This window comes from Vombatus ursinus, unplaced genomic scaffold, assembly GCF_900497805.2.
Source record: "Vombatus ursinus unplaced genomic scaffold, bare-nosed wombat genome assembly UNPS02013750.1, whole genome shotgun sequence".
In the NCBI taxonomy this organism is placed as follows: Eukaryota; Metazoa; Chordata; class Mammalia; order Diprotodontia; family Vombatidae; genus Vombatus; species Vombatus ursinus.
The window spans coordinates 1-20496 of NW_020953528.1; the positions used below are offsets into that span (position 1 = coordinate 1).

Sequence of the window (20496 nt, forward strand, 5' to 3'; positions counted from 1 at the left end):
GGAAGGAAGGAAGGAAGGAAGGAAGGAAGGAAGGAAGGAAGGAAGGAAGGAAGAAGAGAAAGGAAGAAAGAGAAAGGAGAAGGGAAAAGGGAGGGAGGAAAGAAAGAAGGAAGGAAACTTGAAGGAAGGAAAGAAAGAAAGAAGAGAGAAAGAAGGAGTTTAAAACAATTAAAAGCAGCCAAGCAATGGTGGCCAAACAGCGGATCCGGATGGCTAACAAGAAGCACAGCAAAAACATCACACAGAGAGGGAACGTAGCCAAAACCCTGGTAAGGCAGGACATGGATGCTGTGCTATGGTGGGTTGGGGAGGGGGTGCATCTCAGAAGCTGACTTTCTTTCTCCCTAAGGCTGAGCATGAATCCCTTCATCTTCATATATTCTGCCATATGCTGCTTCTCTCCAGTGAGGATGGGGATACCATGGACTGTGGACCTGGGAATAGAGGGAGGCAAGGAATAAAGACCCTTTTCCCAAACTGAGGAAACTTGGCGAGAGGGTAATGAATTACCTAAAGAAGGGAACCAAGGGATTGTAAGATTTTGAACTAGAAAGGACCTTAGAGATTTTAGGAACATAGAATCATAGTTTTGGAATTGGAAGGGACCTTACACCCTAAAGCTAAGTGACTTTCCCCTAAGGTGGCAGAGAATGGAATTCCAACCTCAACGCTCTGATTCCAAATCCAAGGCTTTTCCCACTGCTCTAGGCCAGTAACTTGGCCCAACAGACTTTCTCATTCCTGTGGCTGGGGCTGCCCAGACTCGTAGCTGGGTCAGCAGAAGTGGGTAGAGGATCCTAGCTAGTATAGCAACAAATCATTCTGATACTGTTTTATGTCTTGGTTATGGTGGACTACAAAGCAGGATGAGATCACAGAAAGGGCTCAGTTTGAGCCATCTTTGAAGGAATCTTCCAAACAGTGAAGTATCCTGGGAAAGAATGAAAGCCATATTATTAGAGGAAAGATAACTTGGATTCGAGGTGCAGCTAGGTGGTGCAGTGGATAAAGTACTTGACCTGGAGTCAGGAAGACTCTGGCCTCTGATACTTACTAGCTATGTGACCCTGGACAAGTCACTTAACCCTGTTTGCCTCAGTTTCCTTATCTGTAAAATGAGCAGGAAAAGGATATGGCAAACCACTCCAGCATCTTTGCCAAGAAAACCCCAAATGGGGTCATGAAGAGTTGGACAGGACTGAAAACGACTGAACAACAAAAAACTCAGATTAGGACAAGAATTGGAAATCACACCCTCAAGCTAGGTCTAGGTGGGGGGAGGGGAGAGGAGTTGTTTGTTTGCTTTGGTTTTTCCCCAGTTCTTATTTATTATCCCATTTGCTAGAGTGGAAGTTCCATAGAGACTTGGAGGTTTGACTAGAAAAGTCAGCTGAGCAGATTAGACAATATCTTTTCTTGATGATTTGTGTAACTGTCCAAAAGTAAGATCTGCTAACACCATGCTTCATAGAACCCATGCCAAATCAGAATGCATGCAATGTCAGAGAAACTCTGGGCATAAACTGAACTTCACTTTGAATCTTGAGTTCCAAGTTAAACTACTCCCTGTCTGTCTTTTCAGTGATTTATTAGGACATTACATTGAGCTGTTGGTAGTAAAATTTCCAGCCTAGGCTCTACAGTGCCATTGAATGGGAAACATTTTTCACTGAAATATGTCTCCTTATCTAATTTCGCTCAGTAGAGACCTGCTGTGCTAATTAATATTCAAGCACGTACTTTCAACCTTAAGCTTAAGAGATAATCTCTCCTCCAGGTCACACTAGAGGAAAGGGGTTTTTTGTTTTGTTTTGTTTTGTTTTGTTTTGTTTTGTTTTAATATTAAGGAGGAAGGAATGTTCCTGAGCATTTACCTGATGACTTAAGTGGCAGCAAAGTGATACCAACTTGAAGTGAAAGGTTTCCTTGCCAAGGGGAACATTTGTATGTAATATTTGAATATAACTGGAGGGACTGTTTACTTCATTTCTCTGCTAGTTTTCTAGCTAATTTTGATGTAAATGAATTAGCCCCTTCTAGGTGAGATGAAATTCTCTCAAAAGAAAACAATGAAAATTGATTTTCCCAATCCCTAGTAAGAACAATTAGACTGGTAATAATGTCTGTGTTCTGGGATTCTGTCAATAAGTTAGGAGATTTGAAATGTATTCCATCTAAAATTTCAGGCAGCATATTTAGTTTGGGCATGTGAGGGCATCAACCAATGTGGACCACACCTGTTTTGCTATGGAGTCTTATACAGTTGTCTGGGGGCCCTGGTAGGTTAAGTGATTTCCCTAGGGTTACATAGTCAGAATCTCCATCCTGATGCTGAGGCCACTGTCTGTCCACAGAAAAGGATTAGATAAGGAGCATTCTGAATTACCCTCTTAAAATCATAGGGAGAGCTACAAGGGATTAACTTTATCTGCTAAAGCACAGATTTTGCATTGTATTGGCTCCACAAGGATGGTGCTCCTTTACCAAAAGGTATTGATCAAAAACCCTTATCTACCTAACACTTGGATTCAGGATTCACTGGATTCCCAGACAGGATGATGGCAAATACACCTAGAGCCAACAAAACTAATAATGGAATCTAAGATGGACAGGTATCAGCTATTGAAAAAAAAATTATGGAACTCTGATGAATTATGATTCAGAAATTTGGGGAGCTCTTTAACCCAATTTCAAGTTTCTGTCTAAAAGTTTTTCTTCCTGTAGATTAAGGAACTTCATTCCAGTTAGCAAGTCATTTCTGGGTTCCTAAATTCTTTTTTTTTTTTCATTTCAACTAGCTGTATAGGCAAAGCAACTTCTTTAGCAAGTGTGGGAAAACACCTGCAGAACTAGTTTTTATTAAACTAGCTCAGACTAGTTTAATGTGGGCTATAGTAGACTATACGCCATGACTAGACTTTATCTGTAGGGTAGACTGGGCCATAAGACCAAATGTAATGGCCACACTGTGAAGTCTTCACTTAGAGTTATCAATTTCAGTTATTTCAGACTGATTTCTCCCTCACTATGTTGGGTCAGAGGCAACATGGTGACTTGAGAGGATGATTAAATCAGATAGAATTCTTCATCTCCCTCCATGAACCATCTCTTCTTTAGTCAAAATTTGCCTGACATCTACACATTAAAGCAAGCCACTGAGAAAATCATTTACTCAAAACCCAATCTGTTGCCCGTTAGGAGTTGAAGTTGAAGAAGAAGGAATGTCTCAATCCTCTCTACCTGATCTAAAAGATTGGTTGGTTTTTTTCCCCACTAAGCCTTAAACCACTAATGAGATATTTCAACTAAGTAAATCATCCCAGATCAATCCAAAAAAACTGGTGAAAGCTTTTTGAACATAGCCTGTCTTTTTAGGCTTATATTTAGTCAAGACCTATTTGGCCCAAAGCTAATAAGAATGTAATTTTGTCTCCTTTGGGTTTTTTTTTGTCCCTTTTAGCTTTGTCTTGGCAATGCTTTTTCTGGATCTTTTGGGCATAATCAACTAAACATGCATACATGCATATATACATATATATATATATAATGTTTGTTCATTGATTGATTGATTTAAGCACTTCCAAGTATTCAGTGAAATTATTTGTTAGGCTATATTTTTGCCATGATGACGATGACAAAGATGATGATGATGATGATGACGGTTGACATGTACATAGTACTTTATATACATTCTCTCTTTGATCCTCCTAACTGCCCTACGAAGAAGATACTAGAGGTATTATCCTCATTAAACAGATGAGGAAACTAAAGCTAAGAGAGGTTAAGTAATTGACTCAAGGACACACAACAGATGTCAGAGGCAAGCTTTGAACCCAGGTCTTCCTTGACTCTTGGACCATCATGCTCATACAGCATGCTACCTCCAAGTACAAATGGGTTTGGAGATTCCCTGGGATGGATGAAATCTATGCAAGGAAGGAAAATTATTTTTATAAGGAAAGTTTGGAGGGAATTGTTTCATGTAGAAAGGTTTAGATTAAACTTTCACAGATCATAGAATGTCAGAGCTAGAAGGCCCCTTAGAGATAAATCTAGTCATTTTGCAGGTGAGGAAACTCCTGCTTGGTGACCTGAGGCCTCAGGAGGCTGAACAGCTTGCCCAGCTCCTACGGCTAGTGAATGACAAGAGCAACATTAGAAACCAGGTCTCAACTTCTAGTCCAGTTGTATGAAACCCTGTTGTAGAATGCTGATACTTTTCTTGAGTAAAAGATCCTAGGCTTGAGCCCTGATTCCCTCCTTGCAGTCTGTGTGACCTTCAGTGAGGTATGGACTTTCTCTAGGTCATTGTTTTCTCATTTGCAAAATGTCAGGGGGGAAGATGGGGAGTGAGAGCTGGACTTGATCAAGGGTTCTTGGCTTGGGGTCTGTGACTTTTTAAAAAAAAATATTTTGATAGCTTTATTTCAATATAATTGTTTTCCTTTGTAATCCTATGGATTTTATTTAATACATTTAAAAACATTGTTATGAGAAAGGCTCCAGAGGCTTCAGCAGATTCTCAAAGGGGCCCATGACACAAAAACCATGAAGAACCTCTAGGCTGGATCTCTAAATTCCTTTATAGCTCGAAACTATATGATTCTGTGATGCTGAAATCTCCTCCAATTCAGGATATTTTTATCAGGGCCTTTGCTGGTGGTCTTATAAAAGGAGATTATGAGAAAGGAAAAAGAAATTAACTTGATTAACTCTCTCTCCTTCTTTCTCTCTTTTCTTTCTCTCTCCCTCCCTGTCTTGCTCTTTTTCTCTCTCCCTCTCTTCTCTCTTCTCTCTTCTCTCCCCTCTCTCTCTCTCTCTTTCTCCTCCTCCTCCTCCTCCTCCTCCTCCTCCTCCTTCTTCTTCTTCTTCTTCTTCTTCTTTTTCTTCTTCTTCTTCTTCTTCTTCTTCTTCTTCTTCTTCTTCTTTTCTTCTCTGTCTCTCTCTCTTTGTCTCTCTCTCTGTCCCTGTCTCTCAATACTATTAACCGATACTCTTCATCAATTCAGAAGTTGGAAGTAGATATAAGTTAACCTCAAGATCTGCCTTTACATGTGAACTTAAAAGGCAAATTATTTTTTTTTAAATAAGGCAAATCTAATTCTCTTTTCTCTGCTCCCTTCCATTTTAGAGACCACAAGAAGAGAAATACCCTGTGGGCCCGTGGCTGCTGGCACTGTTTGTTTTTGTTGTCTGTGGATCAGGTATGGACACTGCCCCTGAGAACAAATGAAGGGTGTTTCAATGCTAGCCTTCACCTCCATGTTATTCTTTAGAGTGGAGAAAATGTGTTTTATTTACAAGGACAGCCTATTAGAAGTATATCAGTTTCAGACTCTTAGTAATTATTGCCTTGGTCTTGAGCTGATTCATTTTTTTTAAAATATAGAATGTTTAACGAAATTGCATGTCTTCCTTGTGCAGGGGCCATCCTAACCTTTTCTGTATCATTCCAGTTTCAGTATATGTGCTACCGAAGCAAGCATGAGTTGATCCATTGTTAAAGGGGACATAGGTCTTTCTTGTCTTGGTGAACAAAGCTCACAGGTACCATGTGACATCTATTCTGTCCCTCTTCTGTCCCTTACCATAGCAAAGAAACAAAAAGCCAACAAGATCAAAGATCAGATGGGATAAGAATGTAAAGAGTGATGTGAAATCTAACACATTAAATAAATGCTAGCTATTATTGTCATTATTGATTTTATGGTTATTGCTGTTCTAGCAAATAGGAATAGCGTAAGAATTAGTATAATGCATCGTATCAAAATGAATTGACCAAAGTAGATATAATAATAGCAGCTAGCATCTATGTAGCGTTTTAAGGTTTGTAAAGAAAGCCATTTACAAATGTTAGCTCATCATCATAACAACTCTGAGATGGGTGCTATTTTTATTCCCATTTTACAGATTAGGAAACTGAGGCAGACAGAAGTTAAGTGACTTGTCCAGAGTCACATAACTAGTAAATGTCTGAGGCTGAATTTGAACTTAGGTCTTCCTGATTCTAGGCCCAGTTCTCTATTCAATGAATCCTCTACGTGCCTAAACATCTAAAATTTAACTGTTACTACAACCCACCTGTTTAAAGAAGAGTTAGAGCGTCTTGGGGGAAGTCACAGTAAGAGTGTTTTTTCTGAAATAAGGCTCACAGTCCAGAGCATGACACATTCTTCTCTAGGATTGATGCCCTGGGCTTTCATGTTGGGTGGAGCCTTTGACCTATAGCTCATGTGGTCATCTCAGACTTGGGAAGCTATATGTAAGTGGCAGGTTTCACTTTCACATTGATTTTCTCCCAAGATCATCCATGGGGGGGAAATACCCGAGGAAGCAGGACCTGAAATGTTGGAGTTTTGAAACCTTTCAAATGATTATCAAGATTCCAGAAGTAGGAGATTCAAGCTGATCCATTGTCAACAGGGACATAGGTTCCTTTTGTCCTGGTGACTGAAGCAAACAGATTACCACATGACATCTATTCAGCCCTTTTCTGTGCCCTAGCCCAGCCAAGAAACTTGTTTCTCCTAGACTACTCTAACGACACCAACAAGGCCTGCAAGAATACGAGACTTAGAGTTAGGAAGATGTGGGTTCAAATCCTGCATCTGACCTTTAGCTCTGAGATCATGAACAAGTCACCTAGCTTATCTGAGCCTCAATTTCCCCATTTATAAAATTAAGGGTTCCTTCTAGCTCTGACTCCACGATCCTATTTTCTATGTTCTTTGGCAAAGGAGAAGGCACTGAGTAAATGATTTTCTTTTGACTCTCTAAAGTGGTGGTTTCCCTAAAAGAGACCAAGCCCTATAGGAGGCTGGGGAAGGTATCTGTCCCAAGGTGCTGCTTGGGCTCAGAAGAGTTTTTCCAATACGATTTTGGTTTCCAGGACTATCTGCTACCCAATCAAAAAAACATTTATGAGTAAGGGAAGCAGATGAAAAACAAATTAGGAAGAGGAAAAAAAAACCTAAAAAGTGTAGTTGGTGTAGTAATAATAACTTACATCACTTATATAGTATTTTAAAGTTTATAGAGTGCTTTACAAACATTATCTCATTTTGTTTCTACAACAAACCTGGGAGGCAGATGGTTTTATTATTCCCATTTTATAGAAGAGGAAACTAAGGGGGCAGCTAGGTGGTACAGTGGATAGAACACCAGCCCTGGACTCAGGAGGACCTGAGTTCAAATCCGACCTCAGACACTTGACACTTACTAGCTGTGCAAGTCACTTAACCCCATTGCCTAGCCAAAAAAACAAAAAAAAAAAGAGGAAACTAAAACAGAGATTAAGTGACTTTCCCAAGGTCACACAGCTAGTATGTGTTTGAGGTATTATTTGAAGACTTCTGCTTAAGAAAAAAAACATTTTATTTTTATATCACCTTCATTTCTGTGTATAACCCTTCCACCTCCCCATGCAGTTAGCCATCCCTTATGACAAAGAATGAAAAAGAAAGAAAAAAAAAGCAATTTGACAAAACCAAGCAAAGCATCAACTGAATTTGACAGAATATGTAGGGTTCCACACCCACAGTCCCTCACCTTTGCAAGGAAAAAGAGGGAGCTTGTAATTGCAAAAGTTTTCTAACCAGTCTTCCTTCCTCCATTTCATCTATCCTCTATGTCCTTGCCAGATCAATCTTCCTAATGCACAGTTCTGATCACTTCCTTCCTCTACTCAGAAATGTTCAATAATTCTCCATTGCCTGATGAATGGAGTTGAAAATCCTTAGCTTGCCATGCAAGGGCCCACACAGTTTGGTTCCTGCTGCCATGGAGAATGAAGGAATAAAAAGTTTCTCGAAAAAAAATGAAAGAAAATATTTAAGAGGAAGACAAGGAGGAAAAATAATCTGAGAAGACACAGATCTTCCAAATCCAAACCTGTGTTAAAAGGCAGAGGTAGAAGGCTGTGACTTCGAAGTAAAGGAAGAAAGACCCTCAGCCTAATGGGGCTATGTGATAGATTAGTGGGAATGCCATGGATGAAGCTCTGACCAGGAGTAGTCAGACAAAAAAAAGAAGAAGAAGAACAAGGAGAGAAGAGTGTCCCAAAAACCTAAAGAAGAAAGAGTGGCCAAGAGGAGATTGTGATCAACAATGTCGAAGACTACAGAGAGCTCAAGAAGGATGAGGATTGAGAAAAGGTCATTAGATTTGGCAATTTAACCATCACTGGTAACTTCAGAAAGGGCCGTTTCAATTGGATGAGCCCGAAAGCCAGGTGACAAAAGGTTAAAGAGGAGAGGAAAGGATGTAAAGGCCCCAATTGTAGATGGCTTTCTCGGTGAGTTTAGTCAAGAAGGGAAGGAGAAATACGAGATGGGATGTGGTTGGATTGGGCATGGTCAGATCAGACAAGGGTTTTTTAAGGACGAGAAAGAAACAAATGTGTTTGTAGATAGCAGGGAAAGAGCCAGTTGATGGAATGACATTGAGGACTATAGAGAATGGGTATGATAATAGAAGAAATCTGCTGGAGAAGATGGGAGGTGGTGGGATCAAGGGTAGAAGGGCTTGCCTTGGCAAAGAGAAAGGTCACTTCTTCATTCAAGATCGTACCCAAAAAGAGTATTGATGTAGTTGGAGGGGGGTTTCTATTCAAGTGCCTCAGGGATCAGTCTTTGCCTCTGTTCTGCTCTACATTTTTATTAATCCTTTGGCTTACAGCAAAGGTGGCATTTTTATACTTCCAGATGACACAAAAGTAGGAGAAATATACTACCATATTGAATGACAGAATCATCATCCAAAAGGATTTTGATGATTGGAATAAGGGACTCTTCTAACAAGATAGAGCTTCATAATGATCAGGGCCAAGACCTACACTTAGGTTCAAAAATCGAACTACCCAACTATAGAAATAGAGACATGGTGCAGTGGCCCTCATAGCTTCATGGGGCAGCTAGGTGGTCCAGTGGATAGAGCGTTGGGCCTAGAGTCAGGAAGACTCATCTTCCTGAGTTCAAATCTGACCTCAGACACTTACTAGCTGTGTGACCCTGGGTAAGTCGCTTGACCCTGTCCGCCTCAGTTTCCTCATCTGCAAAAAATGAGCTTGAGAATGAAATGGCAAACTACTCCTTTGCCCAGAAAATCCCAAACAGGGTCACAAAGAGTCAGACATGGCTGAAACTACTGAACAGCTACAACATAGCTTCACATGAGTTAAAAGTGTTACCTGGAAGCCAAATACACTTATGCTATTTTAGGCTATATTAATGAATGCATAGTCTCCAGATCTAGGGAGTGTTCACATAATTCCACTGTACACCATCATGATCATTCTGGGAACCACATTTTATGGGGAGATAGTGAGAAATTTCCAGGAGATAGTGACTAAGATGGGGATGAAATTTGATATAATGCAGCATAGAAGATTAAGGAACTAGGAATGCTTAGCTTGCAGAAAAGAAGACATAGGTGGGACATGGCTAACGTCTTCAAATATTTTAAAGATTGCTCTAGTTCAAGATAAACTATAAAGATCCTATAGCAAAGAGGAAAGTAGGTCCTTCTGGGTATTTCTGTAACTTCCTGAATTAAGACCATGACACAATTACGGCTCTGTAAAATATGTCTTATTTGAAAGGAACAGGATAAGCAGAGGAGAGGGGGAGAAACACTGTATGTATATAAGTATATATATATATATTATATATATATACATATGTACTTTCATATGTGTATATGTATGTATATAAACATACACATATGTGTGTATGTATGTGTGTAAAATTGTACATTTGAGAAGTAACATGGCCTGGAAGGCTAAACTTGGCTTAAAGAACAGTTGCTTTTAAAGTCTGCCTCTGACACTTAATAGTGGTATGACCTTGGACATATCACCTCACCCCTCTGGGTCTCAGTTTCTTCTTCTATAAAATGGGAATAATAATAATACCTATAGTAGCTACCACAAGAAGCTATTATGGGTTTTAAGTGAGCTAAAGTACATAAATCACTTTGCAAGCTTTGCACGTGGATATTCCTTATCTTGTGGAGGATATAGAACTCATCAAAGGCAAATGATAAGGACCAAGAGTATCAATCTTGGGGATACTAGAAATAGAATCCATACATCTAGAACTGGGCTAATTCAATCTTTCCTTTGGTGGGTTGGTTGGTTGGTTGGGTGTTATCCTTCATTCTTGAAGAGTTCTTAAATAACATCACTCTGTTAGAGTCAAGTTATTGTGTGTCTGACTATGGCTGATCAGACCAATACAAGCTTGGAATGCTCTATCACTGGTTGGACATAAATAGTCCATGTGAACATTTGGGGTAGAACCTCTATTTGTACATCTTGTATTTCTTTCAAGCTACTTCAATTCTGCTTTGCTTATAGAGCACGGCACCTTCTTTGATGAGAGTGCGCCATGCTGGGCAGACCTATGCCAATGTCTCCCATGTTATCAATTGCTAGTTATTACCATCATCATCATAAGTATTATTATTATTATTATTATTATTATTATAACCATCTAGAATTGAAATGTCTTACCTCAGGAGGAAGTGGGTTCCTGCTAGCTAGAAGCCATCCATCAAAGGTTTGATAACCAGTCTGCAAGTATGTTGCAGAGTACATCCTCATTCACATTCAGGTTGAGGCCAGTGGTCTCTGTGATGCTTTCTTATTCCCACATTTACAAATGTAGCTAACAATAAAGAGCATGGGATGCCGTAGAGGGATACTGAGTTCCTTCTCACTGGATGTCTTTAAGCATAGGCCAGATGACCCATTATTACCATATTTGGGGAATTCTGTAGAAGGGATACATGTTTTAAATATAAATTAGACTGAACATCCTCAAAGGTCCCTCCCAATTCTGATTTTTACTTCTGGAACTTTACCTCATGGAGAAAAAGCAAGTGAAGAGTAATAAATCTTCCTCCCTTTTCCTTTTGGGGCAGCTAGGTGGTGCAATGGATAGTGCTGGTCCTAGAATCAGGAAGACCTGGGTTTAAATCCAACCTCAGACATTTACTAGCTGTGAATGAAGAACCAATAACAACTGTGTGACCCTGAACAAGTCACTTAACTCTGCCTCAGTTTCCTCATCTGTAAAATGAGCTGGAAAGGAAATGGCAAACCACTCCAGTATCTTTGCCAAGAAAACCTCAAATGGGGTCACAAAGAGTCTGATACAACTGAAAATGACTAAACAACAACCCTTTTCCTTGGAGAAGGGAAATAGGGGCTCTGCTTTTTTCCTAAGGGCTGCAATCTAGATAGGCTTTCCTGGCTGATCCTGGGCCGGAATTGATGCATTCAGTCATTGCTTCTGAAAGTTGTGGTCACTATGATGGAATTGACCCATGGTGGTATTCTTCTTCTGGCTGTGGCTAAGAATTACCTCCTACCAAATACGTATCTGGCTGGGTACCTCTAGCTGGGCCCCCACACTCACATCCCTGCTCCTATAACTGCTTTATATATCTAAGAGGGTAGAAGACATACCTCTTAAAGTAGAGTGTCCATCTAAGTATCATTTTTGAATATCATAATGTAGCATTTGTTTAATCTTCCATTTCACGCTCCCGTAATGGTTACCTTCACCCTTGGCAAAACCAGCTTAAGGAGTACAGCCATTAAGAGTAATTATGGCATTTCCAAGACTATTTCCTTTGAGAAACATCACAGCCTTCAACATACCAACATACGTCACAGACAGAGGTTTGCCTTGTGTTTTTTGTTTTTATAATCTCTCTAAGTAGAGCATGATGCATCAGACCCCTTCTTAGTCCCACCAGGGTATCAGGATAAAACTCATGAGGATGGTGTGCTGTTAAGATTCCAGGCCTTCAGCTGTACCTTGAATGGGTTCCCCTTTGCTTTTAACATTGCCTTAATATCTCCCGTGGTCTCTAAATAAGAAAACAGTTGACATTATCTCTGAAGTACTTAGGGTACATGTCAGCATTTTCAATGATAACATGCTCCACATATGATAATATTTTTCCATGTGATAAGGCATTGAAGAAAGTCTACCAGACTATGAACCAAAGCCAGCCTTTGGTGGTTTGCGTGTTAGTCTGCTGGAGGTTGTTTAAGAGTAGAAGCAAAATGTGAATTTCACTTCCCCCAAACAGCTCTAAAAACCAGTGGTTTGAGGCAGAAGTGTTCTTACTGAGATAAAGTGAGCCATCAGCAACAGCTTTGGTACAGTATGTTTATCTCAAAGAATAAAAGTTTTTGTATTAACTAAATGGAATAGCTCAAAGCTCTCTCTTGTATCTTTTTTTTTTTTTGCGTTCATTTTTAGCTGACTTTTTAAAAATGTTAAAGCACGTCAGAAATCCGAACTGTTGCTAACTAAAATACCTCTTATGGCTCCCTCAAGACTAGACATTCTTCTCAATGCCTCAGAAACTTTCTATCTTCAAACCTTAAAATTAGCTTCTTGGGATGACCAGTTTAGGGCTGTAAGAGATCTTGGAGACCAATCTTCCTATTTTACAGATGAGGAAACTGAGGTACAGAGATTATGACTTTACCAAGGTCCTACTGCATTAGTGGTCTCCTAAAACCTAGATTCAAGAAATTGCAGTCTATAGGAGTTGAGCACACCCCCATCTTGACAGTTTTTCCTTGTTTCCTACCTTTTTTTTTAAATAAAAAATACTACCTTCTATATTTATGCCATGCTGCCTGCTCTCCAGCTCTACCTCAATTCAGAACTGAAGGTACCACCCTTGCGACTCTCTGGGTCCTCACTGGTGAGTCAGTCTCAGTCCATGATGCGACTTCCCAGCCACCTCCATGTTATGCTGCCGGGCACATAACCCAAACGCTTTCTCAATGCTAGCTCTAAGAATAGTAATTAAATCCATGCTGTCATTCCTGGAAAGGACATGTCAATCATTTGTCCTATAACTCCAGTTACCATTCACTAACATATATCCCAAGCCGCTACTCCCCTATATGTGTTATCTTCTCCATTACAATGTAAGCTCTTTAAAGGTAAAGACTGTCTTGTTTGTCTATAGTTGTAGTTGTTATCTTTGTTGTTCAGTCGTTTGGGTCATGTCTGACTCTTTGTGACCCCATTTGGGTTTCTTTTTTTTTTTTTTTTTTGGCAAAGATACTGGAGCGGTTTGCCATTTCCTTCTCCAGCTCATTTTACAGATGAGGAAACTGAGGCAAACAGGGATAAGTGGCTTACCCAGGGTCACACATAGCTAGTAAGTGTCTGAGGCCAGATTTGAACTCAGGAAGATGAGTCTTCCTGACTTCAGGCCCAGCATTCTGAGCCACCTAGCTGCCCCTTGTATTCGTATTTAGCACCTAGCATAGTGCCTTGCACATTCACATAATTTTTTTTCATTCATTCACTCCATCCTCACAGGTCTCTTTGCATATGGTCAGCTCATTCTAGTACTCTTGAAACAATCTATGATTCAAAACATGGCACCATTCAGGAAGGACTTGGTAGCAAAGCTGAGTCCAGAGTCTTTGTTTACTTCCACCTTAAACTCAAAGATAACCTAACTGGTGGTGCCCATATAAGGCTGTCTGATCACAATTAGGACATTGCCTTCAATAATCATACTAGGGCTACTCCTTTACCTGGTGACTTTTGGTTAGGACTCATATCCCCATTCCATTTATGTTGACTACTGTTATTTCTCTCATACTGATCCAGCATTCAGCCTCATTTTCTTTTGTTTCCAAATCGTTGCTTCTTGACAAAAAGAAGTGTGGAACTCCTCCCATCTCTGTCTCTCTTTCCCTCTCCTTTCCTCTCTCCTCTCCTCTTCTCTCTCTCTTTTTCTTTCTCAGTCTGTCTCTCTCTTTGTCTCTTCCTCTCTCTCTCTTTCTCTCTCTCTCTTTCTCTCTCGACCCCTCCTTCCCTCTCTCTCCCCCCTCCCCCGTCTCTCTGTATGTCTGTCTGTCTGTCTGTCTCTTTCACACACACAGACACACACACACACACACACACTGTAGAGAGATACATATTCTCCTCTAGTATCCCATTTTCTCTAGACCTTCTAGCTCCTTTGTGAACTTCCCTTATACCAAAGTCTTTCCTGGGCAGCTGCTTTAGGTTTCTTCGCTAGGTTTCGTCCTCGACGTGATGACTCTTTGATTAGTATCCTGGTTTTCTAGTCTATTGTATAATTAGTAATCAGCTCATAGAATGTCTCCATTTCTATTTTTCTATTTTTTTCTGTTATTTCTATTTTTTTTAACTCAGTTAACCTCCAGTGGGCCTTGATCTATTACAATACTTAGTTGACAGGGTACCCTTTTCATAGAACCTCAGCTCCTTTAAAGCTCTGTGTATGTATCCCCTCTGTTCATCCTCCCCTACTATTTAACCCGGGGGGCCTCTCCAGTCATCCTGATCTATATCTCATACCCAGATGGCTCCAGAGGAAAAAGTGAGGCTGGTGACTTTACACAGCCCTCCCTCACTTAAATCCAAATCACTTGCAAGTCATGGCATCACTTTCCTGATGTCATGGTCCTCTCTGAGAACAAAGGACAAACAACAGCAATATTTAACCCAGAAAAATAGGATAACAGCTTAATTTACATTTTCCTTTGAATCATAGAAGAAAATATTTAAGTGTGTATTCTAGTTCCCTTACCAGTACCATTCCCTCCTTCGGTATCCCCAAACACAGTCCCATTTATGCCTCTGTATCCATTATTGGTATAGTATAGTTTTGACTTTTGAATTTCATCGGTCACTATAACCTGTGTCTTGCACAACTGAGTGTAAGCTCCTTAAGTTCGAAGACTGTTTCATTTTCGTCTTTCATCCCTGGAGTGCCTAGCTTGATGTCATGTATACTGTTGGCACTAATAAATGCTTGTTGAATTGAATGACTTATTTCCTTTGAAGAGTAGCATCAAAAACTAGATGAAGGTCTGTTTTTGACCATTTTTGTGTTATGATTTGACAGTCTAATAAAGACCTCCTTCTCAGAATTATCTTTTTTAAATGCATAAAATAGAAAAGATTGCAGATAAAACCAATTATATTGAAATGCAGTTAGCAAAATATATATTTTTAAAGTTCCCAGACCCTAGGTTAAGAACTCCTGCCCCAGATAAACTGGGCTTTGTGGGAAAGGTAGAGTATTCAGAAAAGAGAGAAAAATCCAACCAGTATTCTCTGTCCTCCTTTCTCATACCCTCAGCAAAGTTGTACCCATGGGGAAGGGATCCAAGGAGCATGAGGGCAGAGCAGAACAAACAGGTGGGTCCTGGGTCTCAGAGGACATAACATCAGCAGCCCGTGAGCAGGAGACTGGTTTTACAAAGGAAAGGGAGCCAGGTGATTGGGCCAGGCTATCTACAAAACATTCTGGCAGCCCAGGCCCCAGCAGGTAGCACACATCTGTGCCCCTTTTACCCTCTAAAACAGTAATCGTGTCTGGCATATAGCTGGCAATCAGCATGCAATAAGTGTGGTTTAGCAAAGCAGACCCTGGGCTCTTTTGGCAGGGCCCACTGTTAATAATCCAGCAATCTGTCTGCAGTTTTGTCTGCTTGTTCTGGGAGCTCTTTGGACTTTGCCGTTCCTTATGCATGCTTCAGGTATTCTCCCTAGGGGAGAGGTCAGCCCAAGGACAAATCTTTCCTTGGTTAGCCTTCCCAAGAGAAAAAATGAGAAGGGGTGATTCTTAGTAACATTTTTCCCTGGGGTGAATTAGGCAACCTTGACTTCCCATACCACTAAGCCTCCTCTAGGTCTTTCCTGCCTTCGTTTTCAGACAGCCTTGATGCCTCAATTTAATGGAAAGATCCCATGTCTCCCAGTTTCTAGGGCCGCTGACTCCTCTTGGATCTATCTTTTCTCTCCCTCTCTTAACCCCCCAGAACCCTGGCTGCAAGGCTGGCCTGTCTTGGTCCAGTGTTAATGCTAAATGCTGCTAGAGTCACTCAAAATGAAACCAAGATAAGAGGGACCCTTTCAGTACTTCTACTAGCCAGTAGGTTGCCTGAGCAGCCATTCACCTATCTGACCATCCTCTCCTCTCTGCCTTCCCCAGATGGTAACTCTCCTCTCCCCAAGAGCTGTACCACTCATGGCTGCCTGCTCTAACAAGTTAGGAAGTTGTAATCGAACACATCCCAACAGCTGGAGAAAGTAGTGATGCCGGGATTTTCTTTTTTAGTCATTGGCAACTGTCTTAGTCTCCCAAGAATATTGAAGAATTCAGGAGGCTTCAGAGTTTGTGTATACAACCATTTATATAGAAGCAATATGGCAGCATAATGGATAAGAGTGTCAGTCTCTGAATCATGAAGACCTGGGTTCTAATCTGGCCTTTGATATGTACTGGGTATGTGGCCATGGGCAAATTAGTTAACCTCTCTGTGTCCCAGGCAACTCTTTAAATGATAAATTCCAGAGAAGGTGAAATCTACATTAAGTGAAGATGTCCTTCCCTGGTAGCTGCCCATACTGGGAAAAACACTAATCTAATTCTCTTTCCTCCCTTACCCAAATAAATATGACCCATAGACTTATATGTCACATGACATAGTGGATAGTGAGTCTGTCCTGGAGCCAGGAGGACTTGAATTCAAATTCTACCTCTGGCATATACTGACTGTAGGATCTTGAACAGTAAACTCTCAGTCCCCCCTCGACAGCTCTCTAAAATGTAAGTTGTAGGGCGGTAGCTGATCTGCATTGATGGAGGGAGTCTCTTTACCTGTAGTTCTCCCACACCAACAAAATCATAGGAACAGGCCAAAAGAAACTATTTGCCCATTTCCAACAATCAAGCCCCTCCCTTTTTTGCCCTTCCCTGCAGCATCCTGGTTTTTTTCTGCCCAAGGTTCTCCATTTGGTTTCTCTTCTTGTTTATTGGCCCAGAGTTAGGAAAATAAGTTCAAATCTGACCTCAGACACTTACTAGCTGTGTGACCCCGAGCAAGTCACTTAACCCTGTTTGCCTCAGTTTCCTCATCTGTAAAATGATCTGGAAAAGGAAACAGCAAACCACTCCAGTATCTTTGCCAAGAAAACCCCAAATGGGGTCACGAAGAGTCAGACACAACTGGAATGTCTTAACAACAACAACAACAAACAAGAAGGGAAAAAATAACAGTCTGACCCCTGGAAAGACTCAGTTCTCTTGCAGAACCTCTATCAGTGAACCAAATGAGACCACACAGCTAGTGGGCCCTCCACAAATGCCTTTGAGCTATGGAGACTAATTCGTAGGAGGGTGAGGGTGGAGGAGGGAGCAGAGAGAAAAGTAAGGCTCCCAGGCTGCCCCTGCCCCTGCCTCTTAAACAACCATGCGTGAGTCACACCGAGAACAGCCTTTCCACCTCCCTGTCTGTCTGAGTGACTGTATGGTGGCGAGTCAGGTTTGAGCTCAAGAGCAAAGCTGTTGCCAATATCCAAGAATGGCAGCGATTTCTCCTGCCAAAATCACTATTTTATATTGTTAACTATTAGAAATCAGCCCTTTGGGGGTTTCTAAGGGGAAGTGAGAGCTTCCCCAGAAGTAGTGAAAACCAGAATAATTTAGAGGGAACAAATGCATATTTTAGACTGGTTATTGATTGTGAGTTGGCTGCAGCTAAGGAAATACTCTTCAACTTCTTTGCTAGGGAAAGGTAAATTTTCCAAAGGTTCGAGGTGGGATTCTACCCCAGTGCCCTCGTGGTTTTTCTCCTCAAGACAAAGAAATTCCTGCTTCAGCCATATGCCCCTCCCTAAAGGGACAGAGTCCACTCTTGCATCTCTCCTAGATGCTTGCTCCAGAACTGACTTGGATGTTTCAGGGCCACTAATTTAAACGCTGCTGGGGCTTCCCTGGAGGTTCAACAGTCTTTTCCAAGATCATGAAACTCAGTGGAAGCCCAGCCCACAGACTGGCCAGCGGGATGCTTGAGGCAGGAGTCTTGAAGAAAATCTTCCATTTCGCCACAACGGAAAAACTAAGCACTTCATTCTGCCTCAGGGCCCCTTCCTGAATGTCTGTCAAAGCAAATCTAGAAAATGTATCTTTTGAGTCATTCAGACTCCTCAAAGGCATCACCCTGAAATTCATTTTTAGAGCTGTCTCATTGTTATTCCAACTGTCCCTCACCTCACAATCCTGTGGCACTTGAAATGGGGTCACATCCCCCCATTACAGAATCAAGAGCTGGAAGGAAGCTGAATGAACATCCTTTCATCTAAGCACCTTTCTAGGCAAAGGGATATTTGTACTGAATGATGTTTGTGTCTCTGCTGCCTCAGGGGAGGCAGAGGCTTTTGCCTTCTTCACACAAGACCCAAATGGTCTTTACTAACCCTTTTTGTCTCATTCTGCTCCCCCTTTTTTTTGTTTCCCTTTCTAATTCTTTGATCAGTGGTCACAGATGGCTTTCCTATTTCCTCATGTAATGAAAAGAGGCTTTGAGATTTTCAGTATTAATTCTTTACAGATCTCTAATGATCCATCTCCTTTCAATTTTCCAGTTTTTCTGTCTCTTCCTCAGCTCTCTCTCTTAGACCATGTTTCTTTACTAACCATGCTAGACTTTTCCCACCATTCTCCTATTTTAATTAAAATTTCTGTAAGTTTGGGGATTTCTAGGGTTTTCTTATTTTCACCCATAATTCTACCTTCTTTCCACTCTTTCTACTTTCTCTTTTCAGCTGATCCTGTGGCCTCTCTTTCTCATTTTCTTGTTAAAATTTTCTGTCATGAAATAAAATTCTCTGGCAGGATTCTGACTTCCGGACTATTTCCTCTGGGACCAACCCGCTGAGTTTTATCCCCACCCTCTCATCTGAAAACCTTGTCTCATATTGGAAAAAAAACCCCAAACTGAGGTCATTATATAAGAGCTCCCTCTTCTCCCCTCTCATCACCCAGATGCCTTGGACCTCTATCTTCCCCCTCACCTTGGTCTCATATGAAAAGAGGTGGCCCTTCTACTTGCCAAAGCCAACCCATCTACAAGCACATATGATCTCAATTCCATTCCATCTTCTCCAACAGATTGTCTCCTCTATCATGCTCACTCTCGCTAATCTTCAGTATCTCTTTGTGGATGCTTCCCTACTGCTTACAAACACATCCATGTCTCCCTGTCCTCAAAAGATCCTCCCTTGATCTCCACTAACTAGTCTCACATCTCTCCTCCCTTTCACAGACAGTCTGTGAATCTGGGAGGTAGTCTGCAATCTGGGCCTTCACTTCCATTTCTCTCCTTTTCTTCTTAATTCTCTGTAGGCTGACTTCCAATGTCATCATTTTACTGAAACTTCTCTCTCCAAAGTTACTAATGATCTCTAAAAAAGGGAAAAGGACCCACATGTACAAAAATATTTGTAGCAGCTCTTTTTGTGGTGGCAAAGAATTGGACATTGAGAGGATGCCTATCATTTGGGGAATGGCTGAACAAGTTGTGATATATGAATGTAATGGAATATTATTGTTCCATAAGAAATGATGAGCAGGCAGACCTCAGAAAAAACTGGAAAGACTTGCATGAACTGATGCTGAGTGAAGTGAGCAGAACCAGGAGAACATTGTATACAGTAACAGCAACATTGTATGACTGACTTTGTGAAACTTAGCTCTTCTCAGCAATGCAATGAACTAATACAATTCCAAAAGACTCATGATGGAAAATGCTATTCACATCCAGAGAAAGAACTATGGAGTCTGAATGCAGATTGAAGCATACTGTTTTCTCTCTTTTTTTTTCTTTCTCATGGTTTTTCCCTTTTGCTTTGATTCTTCCTTCACAACATAACTAATGTGGAAATATGTTTAATACAATCACATAAATATGTATGTACATGTATAGCCTATATCAGATTGTAGACCACCTTAGAGGAGAAGGGGAGGGAGGAGGAAAATTTAGAACTCAAAATCTTATAAAAGTGAATGTTGAAAACTAAAAATTAATTAATTTTTTAAAAAACCACCAAAGTTACTAATGATCTCGTAACTGTCAAACCTAGTGATGTCCTTCCCTCAATCCTCATCCTGCTTGACCTCTCTGCCATTTTTGACCATCAATCACCCTCTTGTCCTTGACATTCTCTTTTCTCTCGGTTTTTGTGTCATCATTCTCCCCTCATCCTCCTCCCACCTTTCTGACCACTCTTTCTCAGTCTACTTTGCTGGATCTTCATCCAGGTATCACCCACTTACCATGGATGTCCCCTGAGGCTTTATCCTGGGCCCACTTCTCTTCTACCATTACACTATTTCATTTGGCAATCTCACTAGTTCTTATGGACTCAATTATCATCTTTATGCAGATGATTCTCAGGTCTATTTATTCAACTCTAACCTATCTCTTGATCTCTAGTCTCTCATCCAACTGCTTGTTGAACTAGATATTGCATTGACATCTTAAACTCAACATGCCCAAAGCTGAATTCATTATAATTCCTTACATCTACCCCACCCCCCACTTCTGAACTTCCCAGTTAACTGTCAAGGGCACCACCATCCTCCCAATCACCCAGACTTGCAACCTGGGTGACATCCCCGATACCTCACTCTCTC

General features: G+C 40.9%; 1 protein-coding gene, 1 long non-coding RNA gene and 1 other non-coding gene across 5 annotated transcripts; 1 reads left to right on the forward strand and 2 right to left on the reverse strand.

Annotated features, from left to right (window-relative positions):
- Positions 1 to 179: 179 nt before the first annotated feature.
- LOC114040600 (stress-associated endoplasmic reticulum protein 2-like) lies at positions 180 to 5573 on the forward strand. Its single transcript, XM_027858709.1, has 2 exons — positions 180 to 269; positions 5132 to 5573. The coding sequence occupies exons 1-2, from the start codon at positions 186 to 188 to the stop codon at positions 5231 to 5233; spliced, it is 186 nt and encodes a 61-aa protein (XP_027714510.1). The 5' UTR covers positions 180 to 185; the 3' UTR covers positions 5234 to 5573.
- On the reverse strand, positions 254 to 10950 carry LOC114040601. Of its 3 annotated transcripts, none has more exons than XR_003568809.1 (4): positions 10861 to 10950; positions 10511 to 10770; positions 6082 to 6340; positions 254 to 434 (listed from the first exon to the last, which is right to left on the reverse strand). It is a non-coding gene; the product is annotated as an uncharacterized LOC114040601 (long non-coding RNA). The 3 variants fall into 3 exon arrangements; XR_003568807.1 differs by having other exon boundaries at positions 254 to 931; XR_003568808.1 differs by having other exon boundaries at positions 254 to 931; positions 6082 to 6450.
- Positions 5380 to 5486, reverse strand: LOC114040602. The gene has a single exon (XR_003568810.1). It is a non-coding gene; the product is annotated as a U6 spliceosomal RNA (small nuclear RNA).
- Positions 10951 to 20496: the final 9546 nt, after the last annotated feature.

Excerpts from the sequence above, each read along its gene's own strand:
- LOC114040600 (XM_027858709.1), top strand. The coding sequence starts at position 186 with ATGGTGGCCAAACAGCGGATCCGGATGGCTAACAAGAAGCACAGCAAA. Across the intron at positions 270-5,131 it reads GGAACGTAGCCAAAACCCTG|AGACCACAAGAAGAGAAATA; the intron begins GTAAGGCAGGAC and ends CTTCCATTTTAG.